This window comes from Microcaecilia unicolor, chromosome 6 (assembly GCF_901765095.1).
Source record: "Microcaecilia unicolor chromosome 6, aMicUni1.1, whole genome shotgun sequence".
In the NCBI taxonomy this organism is placed as follows: domain Eukaryota; kingdom Metazoa; phylum Chordata; class Amphibia; order Gymnophiona; family Siphonopidae; genus Microcaecilia; species Microcaecilia unicolor.
The window spans coordinates 252143038-252161490 of NC_044036.1; the positions used below are offsets into that span (position 1 = coordinate 252143038).

General features: G+C 40.9%; 1 protein-coding gene across 1 annotated transcript in view; it reads right to left on the bottom strand.

The window, feature by feature from the left end:
• The window catches only part of LOC115472742 (niban-like protein 1), a 210298-nt gene that overhangs the window by 95538 nt on the left and 96307 nt on the right, over positions 1–18453 (bottom strand). The window contains exon 2 of the mRNA XM_030207126.1: positions 7872–8002. Coding sequence (XP_030062986.1) covers positions 7872–8002 — 131 coding nt within the window. The remainder of the gene's footprint in view (positions 1–7871; positions 8003–18453) is intronic.

Sequence of the window (18453 nt, forward strand, 5' to 3'; positions counted from 1 at the left end):
ATGCCTCCAAAGGCTAGAAGGTGGATGCATTTACTCTGTTTTTGCACATGAAAATGGTATCAAGACATGGTGTACCATATGTGACAAGCTGTCAAATAATGATAAGCACGTCATCACTGTTCACTGGAGTACATCAGTGCTGCAGGTTGACAGGTACTGTACATTAGTTCCATAACATAAAAACTCTGCTAAACAAGTGTGGAAGTGAAGAATCTGCTTACATTATCAGCTGGATGCATCCATGTGTGTTATTAAATTCCTTCCCTTTCCTCTGATCAGTTCCTCTCTCCTACATTGATGATCAGGTGGTGTCCTTCTCCTCTCCCACTCAGGGTCTGAATACCTACAGTGGCCTGTTTGGTTCAAAGCAGCAGTAGAGGATAATGCAGTCTGAGGTTATGCTGTTTCCCTTCTCTTCCTGCCACTCAATCAGCATGGGAGAGAGGAGGGATGAGGAAGGACGTTGTAGTGCTAAAGAGACTAGGGAATGGAAGGTGAGGTATGTAAAAGAGGGACTGGGGAATCAAGGGTGTTGAAGGAGCAGTTAGGGACTGTGTTCTATGTATGCACTGGCATGTATCATGATGAAAAGGATACCTGGTTAGGCAAAATGAGAATGGGGGGGGGGACTGAAGCCTCCTCCCTCTTCTCTCTGGATCCCCCTGAAGATGCCAGAGCCTCCCTCCTCTCCCCCATCTCCAAACCTCCCTCTTCACTACCCTTCTCTATAAGTACTTTTCTTCCCTCCCCCCCACATTGATACCCCAAGGATCCCCACCTACAGAACTTCCAAACAACAAAATAATTAAGATGTAAAGGGGCCCCTTTTATTAAGCTTAGAACGCATGTGTTATATGCATTGACCGTACAGGTCTTTATCTGCCGTCATTTACTATGTACTGTGTTATGTTATGGGCCATGTGGAACTTAGCACGTGCTAATGTCCATTAGCATGAGCTGAGCTTTAGTAAAAGGGCCAAAAGAAGGTGGGGAAACCATTTTTATTAAGAACAATAAGTTATTATTGAGAAGAAAAAAAAACTTCTTTTTTTAAGTAGGTAAAATTCTGGTTTGAATCTTGTTGCACCACACCATTTTATGTAAATGTATATGTATAATTTGCACTTGGGCTCTCGTTATCAAAAGGTAAAACTGAGTTTGCAAACTCATAGACAAATTTTGCTATTGTCCTATGCAAAAGAATTCAAAATGTTTGCATACGTGATGCACATTCTTCTAAGTTCTGCCACTGATATACACCTGAGCTACTGAACTGGAGACTGTGATTCTTCCTTTTGCACACACAACCCCTCCTAACCCCAAGGTGACAGACAGATGGGAGGACAGATTCCACCTGTGAGTAACAGGTAGATACAAAGAGAGAATGAGTTTAGGGAACTGAGGTTTTGTTCTGCTTTAACAAACTAAAAAGAAATATTGCTCACAAGGAATGAAACGTACTGACAAAGTGGGGAAAAAAAATCATGTGCTCTTGTGCACCCTTGATAAATCCACTCTTACCACCTCTGATCTGAGAATAAACCTAACCTGGAGCTCCCATTTGTCTGAACGTTTCCAGTCTATTTCAGTCCCTATTAAAGGTAATCAATAGAAATAAAACAAAATAAAACATGGAAAACAAAATAAGATGATACCTTTTCTATTGGACATAACTTAATACATTTCTTGATTAGCTTTCAAAGGTTGCCCTTCTTCGTCAGATTGGAAATAAGCAAATGTTGATAGATGACAGTATATATAAGTGAAACATCAAAGCATTCCAGTGGCAGTCTAACAGGATGGGGGTGGATAGGTGAGAGACAGGAAGAGTCCGGTGGATGAGGGACAGGGAGATATATGCATGGAGACAGGAGGGTGACAAAGCAGTACTATATTATGGTTTATAATGGGCTAGAAAACCCAGATCTTTGTTAAGTCCTGTCTGGTGGGTGTCAAAATACTTAATCATTCTGACTTCAAAGGTCTTATGTTCCTGTATTGTTTTAAAGTTCCCTTTTAGGATTCTTACCATGAAATCACTGGTACAGTGTTCTGGTTTTGTAAAGTGCTGCCCCACAGGCGTGACATCTTTATTGGTACTAGCATTTGCTTATTTCCGATCTGAGGAAGAAGGGCAACCTTCGAAAGCTAATCAAGAAATGTATTAAGTTATGTCCAATAAAAAAAGGTATCATCTTATTTTCTTTTCCATGTTTTATTTTGTTTTATTTCTATTGATTACCTTTAAAAGTGGACTAACAAGGCTACCACACAAGTCCCTATTAAATAAACTGCTGAAGTCATTCTATCAATATGTACACCCTCTTGTTTTTATAATACTCCTTTCAATGTAAGGCTGCACCACAGACGGTATGAGGACAGAGGAATGAGGCATGTGATGAAAGAGTATTCCCACAAGGTGTGTAGATCTTACAAGTGTCACAATCTGGAGAAATCCCAAAATCTACGATGATTTAGAGAAATAAACACATCAGTCACTTCCACATTTCTGCGTCACACGCTGCACTTAGAAATACAAAAATGTTTTATGCATTGCTATGCATTAAGATGTCATCTGTGTACCTGTAACCAGTGTTTTCTGATAACAATGAGCCACACAAAAAAATCTTGCAACTTTGCAAAAGTATCTGCTCAGACAGCTTTCAAATGTAGCTTTTGGCACTTTCAGGACCTTTCCACAACTATCAGACCTGCTCCTCTTCAGTTTACCAACTACCTAACCTATAATCTACCTGAACTGGAACTAAGTACTTAATGGGCCATTAAATGCAATATGTGGCTCACTGCACTGTTGTGACTAACACCAGTTACAGATAAGCATGTATGTTTTCAAGTGTGTGGAATGCTTGTAGAAATGAGAAAGCCTAAGGCAAAAGGATCACACTCTTGATGTGGTCTGACTGGGGGTGGGGGGAGAAGCTGGGAGTTTGTGCTGACTGTGGGTATTGTTTACAGATTGATTGCATTTCCTTACAATCTACTCTTGCTATCTCACTAAAAATAGTAACACAGTAAATGACGGCAGAAAGAGACCCACAGTCAGCACACACACAAAAAAGAAAGAGACCAGCATGGCCCATCCAGTCCCACAGGCTGTTACCCACCCCCCTTTGTCTTTAGAGTTTTAACTGTCTCACTGTGCAGGTTACTTCCCTCTATACCTTTTTTTTTTTTTTAAGTTTGAAAGTCATTTATGTTTTTATTTAAATTGAAATGCTCTACACTTTTATTCAGGCTACATACCTCATAGGGAGCCTCTGTTTTTGTCCTATCACTTCCTGTTGAAGAGCATTCCAAGCATCCGCCACCCTTGCCACCATGCTTATAAGTTTCCCTCCTTGCAATCCTGTAACAACCTTAACTCTGTCATAATGGGTAAATTTCAGATCAGCCACGGGTTCTTTAAGTCCTCTACTCTAGTACTGTGCTTGCCTTGAGAAAGTTTAGCTTCTCCTTTGCCCTCTATTTTTAGATCAACTCAAGAGCGCGTCTCGGTCCTTGAGCAGAAAAGGTGAGAACCTGTCACATCTCTGGGCACCGATTAAGGACATAAAGCATAACATTCCTCCCCCCCGTAGAGCACATAAATTTCTCCCCCTCTCCTGAAAGTTCAGCACCATATGTATAGTTTGGAGTGGGCATGGGGGAGAGGGAGGGCAGTACCAGGAATGGACTGACAAATGTTCTGGACCCTCAGGCAATAAGGGCCACGGGCCCCTAACCACCTATCAAAAGAGATTAAATTAGATGGAAGCTAGGGGAAAGTTGGCCCCCTACTGCTGTGGGCCCTCAGGCACTGCCCTTTTGTTCCAATGGTCAGTCCACCCCTGGGCAGTACACACACACAAAAATACTGCAGGTGCTAAAGCTGAATCGGTCTCCCTCCCCCCCCCCCCCCCCATGCCAATGACTTCCTTGTCCTTTGAGTCCCCCAAACTAAGCAGGCAAAGTACCCAAAAATGAGTAGATCCCGTTGGCTTTTCCTGAGGGTGGTTTCAAGCTAGGTAGACATGCCCTGTCATTCTACCACTCACTCACTTCAGACCTTCCAGATTCAGTTTAAATAAGGTACCTGAAGAGTGGTTACATAAGCAGTAATTTAAAGATTACAGTTTTGGAAGATTACAGATATTCGTAAACATCCCACCCCCCAAAACCAGCATTCATGAATCTTCACCATAATGCAAATGCACTGGTCTGTTTCAAATGATTTTTTTTTTTGCCAGTTTGAACACAGTGGGGACAGAAAAGGAGAGGCTGGAGAAAGAGAAACTGGCACTGCACAGTAGACAACCAAGCTGTGAAAAACTGGGAGCTGTAAAATCACAGGGCTTAATCTGAGCACTTCCCTTTCCTCCTCACTTCACCAGTCACATCAATGTTATTTAATTCAGAGCCACAAGAGGAGACTGAAGTTGGTTGAGGTCCCATGGCTACAAGCATCTGTGGAGCCCTCCTGAATCTGTGGACCCTTCTGAATCTGCATCATTGAGTCACACCCAGGCAATGGTGCCTGAAGATGAAAGCCTGGCTCTTCTCCGAAGCCTTTAATGGAAAAAGCAACTAGCTAGTCACACACACGAGAACCAATATCACCTGCACACACGAGAACCAATATCACCTGCACATACTACAGCAGATTTACTTACAGAGAAAACAAAAACAGGAGTCCGCACTCCGCACACAAAGGAAAAAACAGCGGAGTTGACGAGAAAGGCAGGATATTTTCTACAAACTGACTCAGTGTTCTATATGCGCATTTTGCAGGTGAAATCATTAGATACAATTTTTGATGCACAGCAGTATCTACAGCAGCCTACATGTATAGCAGCCTACATGTATAGGAGTGGAGGAGTGGCCTAGTGGTTAGAGCACCAGTCCTGATATCCAGAGGTGGCCGGTTCAAATCCTGCTGCTACTCCTTGTGATCTTAGGCAAGTCACTTAACCCTCCATTGCCTCAGGTACAAAATTAGATTTTGAGCCCCCCCCCCCCCCCCCCCCAAGGACAGAGAAATACCCACTGTATAGCTGAATATAACTCACCTTGAGCTACTACTGAAAAAGGTGTGAGCAAAATACAAATAAATAAATAAAATATATAGAATACTAGCCACAAGTTGTGCACTCATATGATGTAGGTCTAGTTTGCTGTCTAGACCTATTGTCCATGCGCATGTTTACAGACGCCTGATGCAAGCAGACCCTCTTCCCGAAACAGTCAGCGTCGAGTCAGTTTGAAGATTTGTTAATAAGGGTATCCTGCATTTCTCGTCAACTCCGCTGTTTTTCTTTGTTTGAATTTTTTTCCCTTGATAGTCATGATTATCAAGCTCCTATTAATCTACCTTACTGTCTATATGTTCCCTCTGTGCTGTCTATTAAGATGTTTTAATGTATGTTGACACTGGAACTATTATACTACGTTACTCAGGATTGTTTAAGAGACGGCTTAAGCAGCATTTGTTGAGACAGGTTAAATAGTGCTTTATGAATCTGATGGACACAGTATGGCAATCAGTTTATTTGTTATGTTACTGAATTTGTATTGTGTTTTATAATATTTTATTATGTGTGTTTGAGATGTACACCGCTCTGGATAAGGGGGGTATATAAATGGTAACAAGTGAAATCACACAAAATGTTACAGTGCATATTGTTCCTTACATAAGCATCGCCATGCTGGGACAGAGCAAGGGTCCATCGAGCCCAGCACCCTGTCACCGACAGCGGCCAAAAGAACAAGCCATTTGTCCTTACCATCCTAGAAATACTGTATTCCCTCGTCCATTCAATAACATTCTATGGCTTTTTCCTCCAGGAAGCTGTCCAACCCTTTTTTGAAGTCCGCTAAGTTAACCGCCTTAACCACCTTTTCCGGCAGCGAATTCCAGAGTTTAACTACATGTCGAGTGAAGAAACATTTCCTCCGATTCGTTTTAAATTTACCACACTGCAGCTTCATCGCATGCCCCCTTGTCCTAGTATTTTTGGAAAGCGTAAACAGACGCGCCACATCGACCCGTTCCATTCCACTCATTATCTTTATTTTTTCTTTTTTTCAGTGCTGTAATTGCTTCTTGCTTATTTCCAGCTTAGTCTTGCTGTACACCACCTTGGGTGAATTCTTCAAAAAGTTAAAGTAAATTTAAATAAAAGAGCCCTTTTACTAAGCAGCGCTAAGAAATAGGCTTAGTGCATTCTTATGTGGGTCTTTCTTGTACATTAAAGCCCATTTCTAGCGTGGCTACAAATTCATCTTTTTTCTATTATATCTTTTTCTGGCTGTGTGCTCACGTTAATATTAGTGCATGCACATTTTTTAAAAATTACTGTTGGAACACTTACTGCCTCCTATTTAGGAGGAGCTAAGGGTTCACACATACCCCCGGATCCTATATAGTGCACCTAGAGTTACAAGCAAATCTGCACATAAATCTAGGTGTATTCTATAACTATGCGTGTAGATTACTTATTTCAACAAGGTGTTAAGCATTGCTAACAGCTCTAACGAGCACTAATTGGCAAAAATTAGAATTTATGTGCGTACATTACTAAGCGTATTCTGTAATGTACTGTGCCTAAATTCTAATGTGCGCATGGAAATGAGCATTTCTAAATCTACATGCGTTGTTGTAAAATATGGGCCAGGGATCTACACCAGCTTTTCGCTGGCGTAAATGGACGCACGTAGATTTAGTCACATCAACTATGCGTATTCTGAATAATGCGCAATACGCTAGGGCAGGATCGCCTAACGTGCGTTAATTTTAGGTGCCATATATAGAATTGGGCCCATAATGGACACGCTAACTAATTAGCACAGCAGTAAGGTTGGCCTATTCTCCATCCACACTCATTCTCCACTCCTGACACGCTGCCCCCCTCCAAATAAATTATGCACAAAAATAAATACTGCACACACAGATGCAAAACTAACACAGAACACTTTAGCATTTCCTGCGTTAGGCCATTTTTGCTGTGTTAGGCATGTGTTAGCACCTAACGTAGCTTAGTAAGAGAATCCCAAAACAGAATAAAATAAAATAAACCTATTCAACAAGGGCATCTAGTTTCACACCCACAGCATATAAAGCAATCAACTTTACTTTACCTTATTAGTCCACTGCTTCTCAATCCGCTCCTGGAAGCGCACCTTGAAAGTCAGGTTTTCAGGATCACCACAATAAATATGAATGAGATAAATTTGCATAAAGCAGAGACTCATTATACACAAATTCATTTCATGCACATTTGTCCCCTGATTCTATAAAGGGTGCCCAAATATCCATGCCCAAATTTGGGTGCAACCCAGAAATGCATGCGCAACCCAATTTATTAACAAGCCAATTAACATCAATAATTGGACTAACAATTTTTAATGTTAATTGGCACCAATTAAAGGTTGCAGGCACATCTGGCTGGCTGCTATCATGTAAGCCTAGGTATCCAAATCCCATAGCACACAACCCATGGGAAGCTCAGGAGGAGCCTCAAAAGATGCGTGCAGTATTACAGAATTCTAGGAATCCATACCCAACTTGCATTTATACCTGGTTTCAGGTGTCCTCCTGCCCAAGTTTGGGTGTGGGAATTCTCGCTAGGTACTATTCTATAAAAAGCGCTCATCCCAGAGCACCGGTTATAGAACAGCAAATTGAATCCGGCCCTAATTGTGTGAATCCGGCCCTAATTGTGTGGTTACAGGAGAGGGCTGAGAAGCACTGTATTATTCCATGCAGACCAGAATATGCCAGTACAGAAAGGGGAAAAAAATGGACAATCCAAGACCAGAGATAACTGCAGTCCCCTCCCCTCCCCTCCCACTAGACAAGATAAGTACAAGTTTACCTTTCGGTGAAGTAGCTGAGACTGCGGCCCTCCGTTCCCTTCAATCTCATATCGGACTTTGTTAAACAGAGCCACACCGTACTGTTCCTCATAGAACTTGCAGAACTCCTGCAACACCTTTGCCGTTCTCACTGAAAAACAAAAGCATTTTATCCGTTAGTGCCTTTAACAACCTATGCTTCATGGACACAATATCCCCTCTGGTTAGATCAGCTACAGAACTAATGATATGAAGAGTGCACTGCTGCAATTCAATGCTATGGACTGGGACTGTGAAACTCCAGGCCAGAGCTCACAAATAGGTCAGCTTTTCAAGATACCCATAATGAATATTTATGTCACTGATTTGCATACACTAGCTGTAGTTTCTCATTAAACCACCTACGTAAGATATTTAACCAAGAGTTCCACCACTTCCAGATCTCTTCTGTGCTTGCTTTATTTGTCCAGTTGGTAAACATTTAAACCATAGGATAACAGTTTAAAACAATGCTAGGGGCAACCAGTGCTTCTATGTTTATTAGATTCTCAATATACTGTCTTTCTGTGGAACTAAAGTGCACAACAGAGATATCACTTCAAGCAAAAGTCATTATCAAAACAAAAAGATCTCGAGTTTGTTCTGTGGTTAAAGAGGTACACAAAGATTACATCATGAGGCGAATATATCCTAGTGTGGTGTTAATTTATAGTCACACCCCACCCATCTGACTGTACTAAATTGTATCTATATCAAAGTTTTGATTACCTTCAATCATACAAGAAAGCCCCCACACTTAGGCCCAAAACAAGCAAAAAAATAGAACTAACTAGCTTCTATACTACCATTTATTACTATACAAATTCCTTATTTCTCATGTTTTATAAAGTGCTTTGGGCATTGCTTTTTTGCCCGAGGGTTTTCGGAGGGAGGCAAGGAAGGGAATCTTATAAATCAAAGTACATTAGCATTTCCTACAGTCTCTCTCTCAGGCCTGTCGACCCTCAAATTCCTTTATCTTCCAGTGTCAAAACCCAAAGCAAACTGAAAAGATGAAAACCGGTGATTTAAGACTTTAGTTGAAATCATTTTCCTGCACCTTTTCTGACTTTATGTGCAAATTTTCCCCAAGTTAGTCACTTTTGTCTTAACTCCTCTTACTCTATCTTTCTGTCTACATGTTCCACCTCCTCTTACATCTTATGCTGTTAAGATATTTTAATGTGTACTATGATGATCGTATGTAGCATATTATGCCATAATATATATTGCAACTGAATATTTTTACTGCTGTAATTCTTCATTGCCTATATATATTTGGCTTATTCATGCTGTTCACTGACAGGTGAATTTCTTCAAAAAGGGAGTAAATAAATTCATGTCATGGTATGAGGAAAGTGAGCCCTTGGGCCATAGTGAGGTTGGCTCCACCCCTGCGGCGCAAGCACAGCACAGGTCCTTGCTGATGGCTGCTAACACAGATACTTGACAAAATATAGTGGGCGCTGCACGAACCGAAGCTGGAAGTGGTAAGGGCCAAGCCCCACTGCAGACAGATGAGGTCTGGAACAGATCAAAGTTCTAGGGAGGCTGCAAGCAATAAAGTGAGGAACAGGCTGGCAGGAATGCTGGAACAAGGCAGGGCAGGAACTCTGGAACAAGGCAATGCACATTGAAGTCTGCAGGACACCAAGAAACCTGTTGCTGAGGCACTGGTTGAGTATAGGGCACTTCATTAAATACCTAGGCAGGATGTGATGTCATCAGTTAGCACCCTCTTGCAGGACTATAAAAAGGAAGTGCAGAGTTCCAGGAAGTAGAAAAGATTCTTCAGGCACGGGAGCAAGGAGGTTAGATTGAGAAAGGAGAATGGCATGAGCCTATCTAGTCCACTATATGGGCTGAAGCCAGTAGGCAGAGCTTGCCACCATTTTAGTTCACTCCAAACAATTGCATATGCTATTTAAAACAACAGCAAAAGATTATTAGAAATAACAGACTGTCTATGAGTGGTCCACCTGTTAAAAGTCTAAAGCAAACATCTCTAAGTCTCCAGATCAATACCAAAGGCTTCCCTAAAAAGGAATGCCTTCACACATCTTCTAAATTGACCATAGTTCTTCAATAGGTGAATTTTATCTGAGAGCCGATTCCACAGCCTTGTTCCTTCCACATAAAACATTCTCAAGCTATGATCTTCCAATCGTATATATTTCACAGGAGGTACATCAAGTAACAACTTGTTATCAGAGCGAAGGGCCCATTTTGGAAAGTAAATTCATAATAGAGTAGCCAAACTGACAGGAGCCTCATTGTTCAGACACTTAAAAATTAGTGTCAGAATCTTAAATTGTGAGCGCCATTTAACCTCATCAGAACTGGAGTGATGAAATCTAACTGTTCTGGTCACTATTCTTGCTAACGCATTTTGCGCCTTCTGAAGAGGGTGCAACAGGGTCCCGAAAGCTCCCATAAGTGAAGCATTACAGTAATCAAATAGTGGACTAATATGAGCAAAGATAATGGACCTAGTTATCCTCTGACAGAAAGGCCCTTAATCTACTCAAAAGCTTAATTTTAAAGAAAAGTTGTCTGACCATGCTCTAGACATGGCCTTAAAAAGACAAAGAAGAGTCCAGGAGTACCCCAAGATATTGCATCCTCTCCCTTTTTATCTTGGTCCCTTGCTCCCCCAATAAGTATCTTCCCTAGCTTCTCTCCTGGCACTGTTAGACAATACAGTTGGGGCTGCAGCCTTCCTGTACAGCACTATAGTTGCTGCTGGTGATCCTTGAAATCCTGCACTAGGCGAGAAGGGCGCAGCAACAGCTTAATTGGAACCATGGATCCACTTCTCTGGCTCAAGGTAACTTTGCACAGGAAGAGTTTAAAATCTGTGCCCTAGGGGAATTCTATACAAATTCTGCAATGTGCAGTTGTGCAGAATTCATCAGAAGTAAATACTCCACCACCCATCCTTACAAATGCACCTTAAACCCTGACTAGCATATTCCCTTGCTGTGTCTATATTAAACTCTATATCACTTAACCCCTGTGCCACAATCATTGTGTGTACACCCCTTCTACCACAGACCTACAAAGTAGCTTCGGCTCAAACCTTCAACCCCCAGTTGTTCTAATCCTAGGCTCTCCACACGATTTTCTTCCAGTGCAACTCAAGACTTAACATTGGTCAACACCCGACATCACCTGCTGTGCAAATGGCACAGGTAGAGATTTAAACCAAGCTTAAGTTGGTATGAACACAGAGCTTAAAGATCACATTATCCACCAGCAGAGCGACATTTCTTTGCACGCATTTTTAGAATTTTCTTGCATGTGACAGATGGCCTCAGAAGGGCACAATGCAGATGACGACTGATATCCCATGCCCCAGACATGATCCCAAACTCCACGACAGGGACAGGATGCAGTGCATCAGAGATGAAGCAGTAAAGCAAGTCTAGGCTCCTGTTTTTCGTCTGCTAGCTCACTGAGTGCACTGAAAACCACCAGACACATATGGAAGTTCTATCACTGACCTCTGCCAGGAATGCTGAACTGCTGGGGTTCATGGCTTCCCAAGGATATACATAGCTATAAATCTTCCCTCCCTCCCTCCCTCCCCCTAAGTCCTGCTTTCTGCATATGAACTTCAGCAGGAGGCTGAAGGGTAAAGCTGTTATTGTGGTTTTTCTTCTGAACTTAAAAGCTGGATCTTGGCCATGCTTCCAGCAAGCCTGCAATAATCTGGAGAACAAAAGGTTCCCCTCGGGACCTTGCCAAGCAGGCACAATCAAAGTTGCAAACTCTGTGTTTAAGAAGAAACAGGAAAAATTAAGGAAAGAGCATGACTAAACCAGGAGTTTCAAAATCTTGGTTCACTGGATGTGTAATACCCGACGGAAACCCAAATCATGTGACCAAATGGTCATATCATGGAGACTATGTAGAGAACAAGAGAGGCTCTTTAGATTCACCCCAGTACTTCTGCTATTCCAAATCAGAGGGGGTTTTTTGTTTTGTTTTTTTTTTTAAATTGGTTGAAGGGTGAAGGATAAGAAATGATTAATTTAGTCAGGACCAGAGAAAAATCACAAAGCAGCACAACCGAAATGCTACTCACAGGCTATGTGCAGTGATTCCCAAATTTGGTCCTGGAGGCACCCCAGCCAGTCAGGTTTTCAGGATATCCACAATGAATATCCATGACAGAAATTTGCATACACTGCCTCCACTGCATGCAAATCTCTCTCATGGATGATTCATTGTAGATATCCTGAAAACCTGAATGGAAGGGGTGCCTTCAGCACCAGGTTTGGGAATCACTAGGCTTTGGTATTAAATTATGCCACTGACTTTCTTTTGCCTATCTATTCTCTTCATCTTCTTTGCTCTCCAGCTCATTCAGACTATCCAAGGATTATTTATTTCCCCTGTCTCCCCCACCATACAATACTCAATTGGATCACTGCAGTGACCGGTACCACATAGCCTGGTTACCTTCAGAGCTTTACTGCTCTGACTTTGAAAGTCTAGGGGGGTCAGTTATACAATGACCATAACTCCCTCCCCTGGGGACAGTGAACACCGCTTTACAGAATCCCCAGGGCCACCCAGCCTGGGAGTTGAACTAGGGACTTTCCATATTTTTTTTTGTTGTTACATTTGTACCCCGTGCTTTCCCACTCATGGCTTACATATTCCAGGAAACAGTACTTACCACTTAAGCCACAGGGCCAGCCCATACTGTCACTTTCTTTTATAATTCAGGGCTTGGTGGGTCCCACCTCAATATTTATTCCTTTGCCACTTCTAGTTCTATTTCAGGGTCACTCGGCAACAGTCAGGTATGCAACCAGGAATGGCCATTTCCATAAGAAGAATTATTTATCTGTGAGGGAAAAGTCTCAACCGCTACAGCTATATTGTATACACCTAAGTGTTCATTTTATAGCCTGTAGAAAAAGTCATCATAGACTTGAAAAAAACCCTCAATTTTTTACTTATATAGAATTTTTGTTTGCTTTATTTTGTCAAAAAAGTAAAATCACCACTTATCTTGCCAAATGTTTCTTTTGAAAAGGCGCTAAGTCCGGTTAGATACTGAAAATGCAATGGTTCCTACGGTCCCGTTTCGAGTAAGTCAGGGAACCTTCTTGCACCTGAAAATATTGCGCCAAAATCATTAAATGAAAAGCAGGAAAAATTCAAATTCGAATAGTGTTATAATAGTAATACCTCACAGACAAATCATGTCATCATACCTTTGTTCGAAATCTTTGTTCAAAATCTGACTTAGTTTTTCTCTAAGGAAGATCGTGTCTTCTGTGAAGAAATTTATTGGCGTCCTCACCTGGCTTAGTTGGGCAATTAAAAAGAAGTTCTACCCAATCGAGCGTAAGAACGTCATATGCTAGACTGCTGGCTCGGTCCAATCACGGACTGACGCGTCACAGCTCACCCGAATAGGTTTAATTGGTCAATTTAAAGGGCGCCTTTTTATCCTTTACAGCTTGTATGTAACAAAATATATATATATTTCCATGATTACCGTTGTTCCTGGAGTTATAAAATCAAGTTGTAGAATTATAAAAAAGCTCCCCAATGTATGTTCATATTTAACCCACGGGGTTCCAAAGTGTTCAATCTATAGATCCATCGTTGTTCGGCTTGTAATAGCTGTCTGCTACGATCTCCGCCTCTGATGTGTTCTGTCACATGGTCTATCACTGAACATTGAAGATGTCCAAAATTATGTTGAACTCTTTACAGTGGGAGACTAAAGGAGCTCCTAATTTTAAAGAGTTAATGCATGACTTGTGTTCACTCAATCTTGTTTTTAAACTCCTGTCTGTCTTGCCAATGTATATTTTATTGCACGGACACTTCAAAAAATATATCACATGATCAGTCCTGCATGTGGTCAAATGTCTGCGTTTATATACTTTGTTGTCTAGTGGATTGCAGAAATTGTCACCTTCTATCATCATATCACAAAACGGACAAGATCCACATTTTGTATGAAATCCATTCTGGATTTTAGTTCTCAAGACAATGTCAGCTGGACATAATATTTCTTTTAAATTGCGTTCTCTTGAAAAAGCTATTTCTAGCTCCGATTTATTGAACATAGAGTGTTGCTGTACAATGTCCCAATTTTTTCTAACTAGATTAGAATCTAGTTAGAAAAAATTGGGACATTGTACAGCAACACTCTATGTTCAATAAATCGGAGCTACAAATAGCTTTTTCAAGAGAACGCAATTTAAAAGAAATATTATGTCCAGCTGACATTGTCTTGAGAACTAAAATCCAGAATGGATTTCATACAAAATGTGGATCTTGTCCGTTTTGTGATATGATGATAGAAGGTGACAATTTCTGCAATCCACTAGACAACAAAGTATATAAACGCAGACATTTGACCACATGCAGGACTGATTCATGTGATATATTTTTTGAAGTGTCCGTGCAATAAAATATACATTGGCAAGACAGACAGGAGTTTAAAAACAAGATTGAGTGAACACAAGTCATGCATTAACTCTTTAAAATTAGGAGCTCCTTTAGTCTCCCACTGTAAAGAGTTCAAACATAATTTTGGACATCTTCAATGTTCAGTGATAGACCATGTGACAGAACACATCAGAGGCGGAGATCGTAGCAGACAGCTATTACAAGCCGAACAACGATGGATCTATAGATTGAACACTTTGGAACCCCGTGGGTTAAATATGAACATACATTGGGGAGCTTTTTTATAATTCTACAACTTGATTTTATAACTCCAGGAACAACGGTAATCATGGAAATATATATATATTTTGTTACATACAGCTGTAAAGGATAAAAAGGCGCCCTTTAAATTGACCAATTAAACCTATTCGGGTGAGCTGTGACGCGTCAGTCCGTGATTGGACCGAGCCAGCAGTCTAGCATATGACGTTCTTACGCTCGATTGGGTAGAACTTCTTTTTAATTGCCCAACTAAGCCAGGTGAGGACGCCAATAAATTTCTTCACAGAAGACACGATCTTCCTTAGAGAAAAACTAAGTCAGATTTTGAACAAAGATTTCGAACAAAGGTATGATGACATGATTTGTCTGTGAGGTATTACTATTATAACACTATTCGAATTTGAATTTTTCCTGCTTTCATTTAATGATTTTGGCGCAATATTTTCAGGTGCAAGAAGGTTCCCTGACGAAGATACTCGAAACGGGACCGTAGGAACCATTGCATTTTCAGTATCTAACCGGACTTAGCGCCTTTTCAAAAGAAACATTTGGCAAGATAAGTGGTGATTTTACTTTTTTGACAAAATAAAGCAAACAAAAATTCTATATAAGTAAAAAATTGAGGGTTTTTTCAAGTCTATGATGACTTTTTCTACAGGCTATAAAATGAACACTTAGGTGTATACAATATAGCTGTAGCGGTTGAGACTTTTCCCTCACAGATAAATAACTCTGCTTTACACACATTGAGATTATCTGTATTGATTGTAGAGTATCTGTGATAGTGTTGTACATTTCCATAAGAAAACACATGTAGGTAGAGTTGGAGCTTTATCAATGGTGGCATCACTATCGGGAAGCAAATTTCCACATGAAGATCCAGCAAGAATCTTATGCATTTTAGGGGGAAAACCCCCCAAAAGCAGCCTTGTTTCTCATGATCTGAGAAAGAGTGAACGGTAACAATATCTCCATGATGTGTTTAGGTCAGTGGTTCCTAAACATGGTCCTGGAGGCACCCCAGCCAGTAAGGTTGTCAAGATAACCACAATGAATATTCATGAGAGATTTACATGCAGTGGAGGGAATGCATGCAAATTTCTCTCATGAATATTAATTATGGATATCCTGAAAACCTGACTGGCTGGGGTGCCTCCAGGACCAGGTTTGGGAACCACCGGCTTAGGTTGTAAGCAAGCACTGCATGTATGTCTGTGAGATTTTATTGGACTGTTATGTTTTAATTTGATCATAAACCATTTTGAATGATATATGCAAAAGATAAGGCAGTATATAAAATTTTGTAAACAAAGAAAATGAGCTGGCTAAGGTTGAACATGGGCATCTTCTATTTTTCATGCATGCCTATCTGGGTACCTAATAATAACGGGAAAACATTTAAGATCATGTTACAACCCCAACAAACACCAAAGAATGAGACCAGCAAGGCACAGCACTATGATGCTCAAATGGTTTCCTCACTGCTCCCCGAGACTAAAACACTGGTTTCAGCAGGCAGGAAAGAATACTGGACTTCCACCTATCCTGCTCTCAGCAAAACTAATCAGTTAGGCAGATAAGCAGCTAAAGCCATATTTCTGCCCCAAACAAGTATCACATGCCTGGTACACATAGAACCTTTCCTGTTGAAATCTTGGCAGAGCAGATTAATGAAAAACTCAACTGAATGAGCCTTGCCAGCGTCCATCCGGAAAGTCAATCACACATTCATTTTTAATAGCACTATCGGAGCTGCATAGATCGTGTGTACAACTGTTTGTTCTAGAGCTACAGTTTTCTTACTATAAGGAGTATAGTCCTGCTAACTCCTCATGAGTGAAGGCAATTCCTGAAGGTTAGTTTCATTGTGGCAGAAAAGTAGTGAGAACAATCCACAACCAGGTACTTATGGGTCTAGTAAATGAGGTCCAGTCAACAGATAAAGTAGAACATCTGCTATAAGTAATATGGCAAGAAGCTTAGTTCAAGGGTATGGATTTCTAAATATGGTACATTACAGGCAGCAAAGGCTTTGCATGCACAACAGAAAAATTAAAATTCACTTTCCTCAAAATATCCAAAGCCATTTTCCTCTTGCTAAAGTATACCCTATATTTAAAAATTTTTTTGACGAAGTTAAATCATGAAAAAGTGGGACCATAGAGTGCCAGATTCAACTTTGGCCATCTTATACTTAATATATTAAATATCAGCAGATCTTATCACGCTCCACAGAGCATCTATTAGGAATTTTCAGATCTGGCCAGGCTTATTTTCAGCTTACTATGACTTCTGATTGCATTTCATCTTACAGATGCTGTGGGTTATCTAAACTGAAACACTTCCAGGTCCCCTGATGTCAGTCATTTGGAAACTGGCTCCCTCTCATCTGGCTATGGAAAGGGATCCCTTCTGTGCATTCTCCTTTCCTTGAATGGAAATCTCTGCTTCATCAGGCCTCCCTTGGATGGGTTTTCAATATTTCACGTGTTCATATTTTCCCCATTTCTCTGGATAGACATATAAACAATCATTTGATGGTATGTCTATGCATCTAATTTACTGGGTGTAGACCTCTATCCCCCCTACCACCCTGATTTTGAGCTCATGGTGGTCAGCGTTTTGTTTAGGTTTTTGTTTTTTGTTTTTTAATGTCTGATGCCACAGGCAAAAAAAAAAAATCCAGATATTCAGCAACACTGCCCAGTCAGTGGCTGATGTGAATATGTAGAAGAAGCAGTGAGATGATGGCATTATCTGGAGAGCAGTGATATTTGGCTGCTGCTTGGATAGATTTAGGACAGCTTTTATACTATATCAAGTTAGTTATCTGCATAGCATTGCTGAAAATCACCTCTGCCCAGATAACTCTGATCTCTGCCCCAGACCGCCCCAACAATCTCCAAATAGTGCTGCCTAATCTCTCTCTTGGCAGGACTTACCCAGTTGGCAGGTACTGCTACCCAAATAAGTGGTTTTTAATATCGAGCCCTGTATTTTCAGACATATGTATAATTCCACTACTATGAGCACACAAACTTTAAAAACACACGCACTCCAAAACAAAACCTCACTCTATTTTTAACGTACCAGTCTAAGTTTGCATCATCCTTTGAGGCTTCCAAATTAAACACATAAAGCATGACATGCAGTAGAGATATAAACATGTGACAACAGAAGACAGTGTAGCAGGTGGAGTCCCCTCCTCACTGCATCCCTTCTTTTGCACCATCATCTCCATCCTTGCATTGTATGTTACTATAAAACAAAGATCAGGTCAGGTTTTAAACTCCACAGTTGGCGTTTCTTTTAAATGCCAGCTGTGGAATAATTAGAGTCCTTGTTGGAAAAAAGCATGTTCATGTCCCTCTTGGATTTCTGTTTGGGAAATTTGCGGCCTGTGGTCCCCTTATGTAGAAGGGAGAGAACTCCAGCTGTGGAGTTTAAAGATATTCCCTGATATTCAGCACCAGTCGCTATCTGGACAGCAGCACTCGATAGCCAGGTATGCCACCAACTGCCAGCGCTAATCTGATATTCAGCATCGCTATATTAGTGAATTCTTCTGCTCTAAGTTCTCCAGATCTTGGCAGTGAATACTGATGCTATCCAGATCATTTCCTGCTCCACTCCTGTACCTCTTCAGTTCTATCCAGATAGAACCAGAACAGACTGTAATGACTTTTAAAGATATTATCTGGAAAATGCCACTGAAAATCAATGACGGGTCCTGGTCTGTAGCAGGTTCTTTAAATATCGGGCCATAAAGGTAAAACGTGTAAAAATGGTCAGTGAATGGCTTAAAACCATTTGGAAGATATAGGGTAGGGAGAAAACCCCAAAAAAGTTATCTTGCCTGGT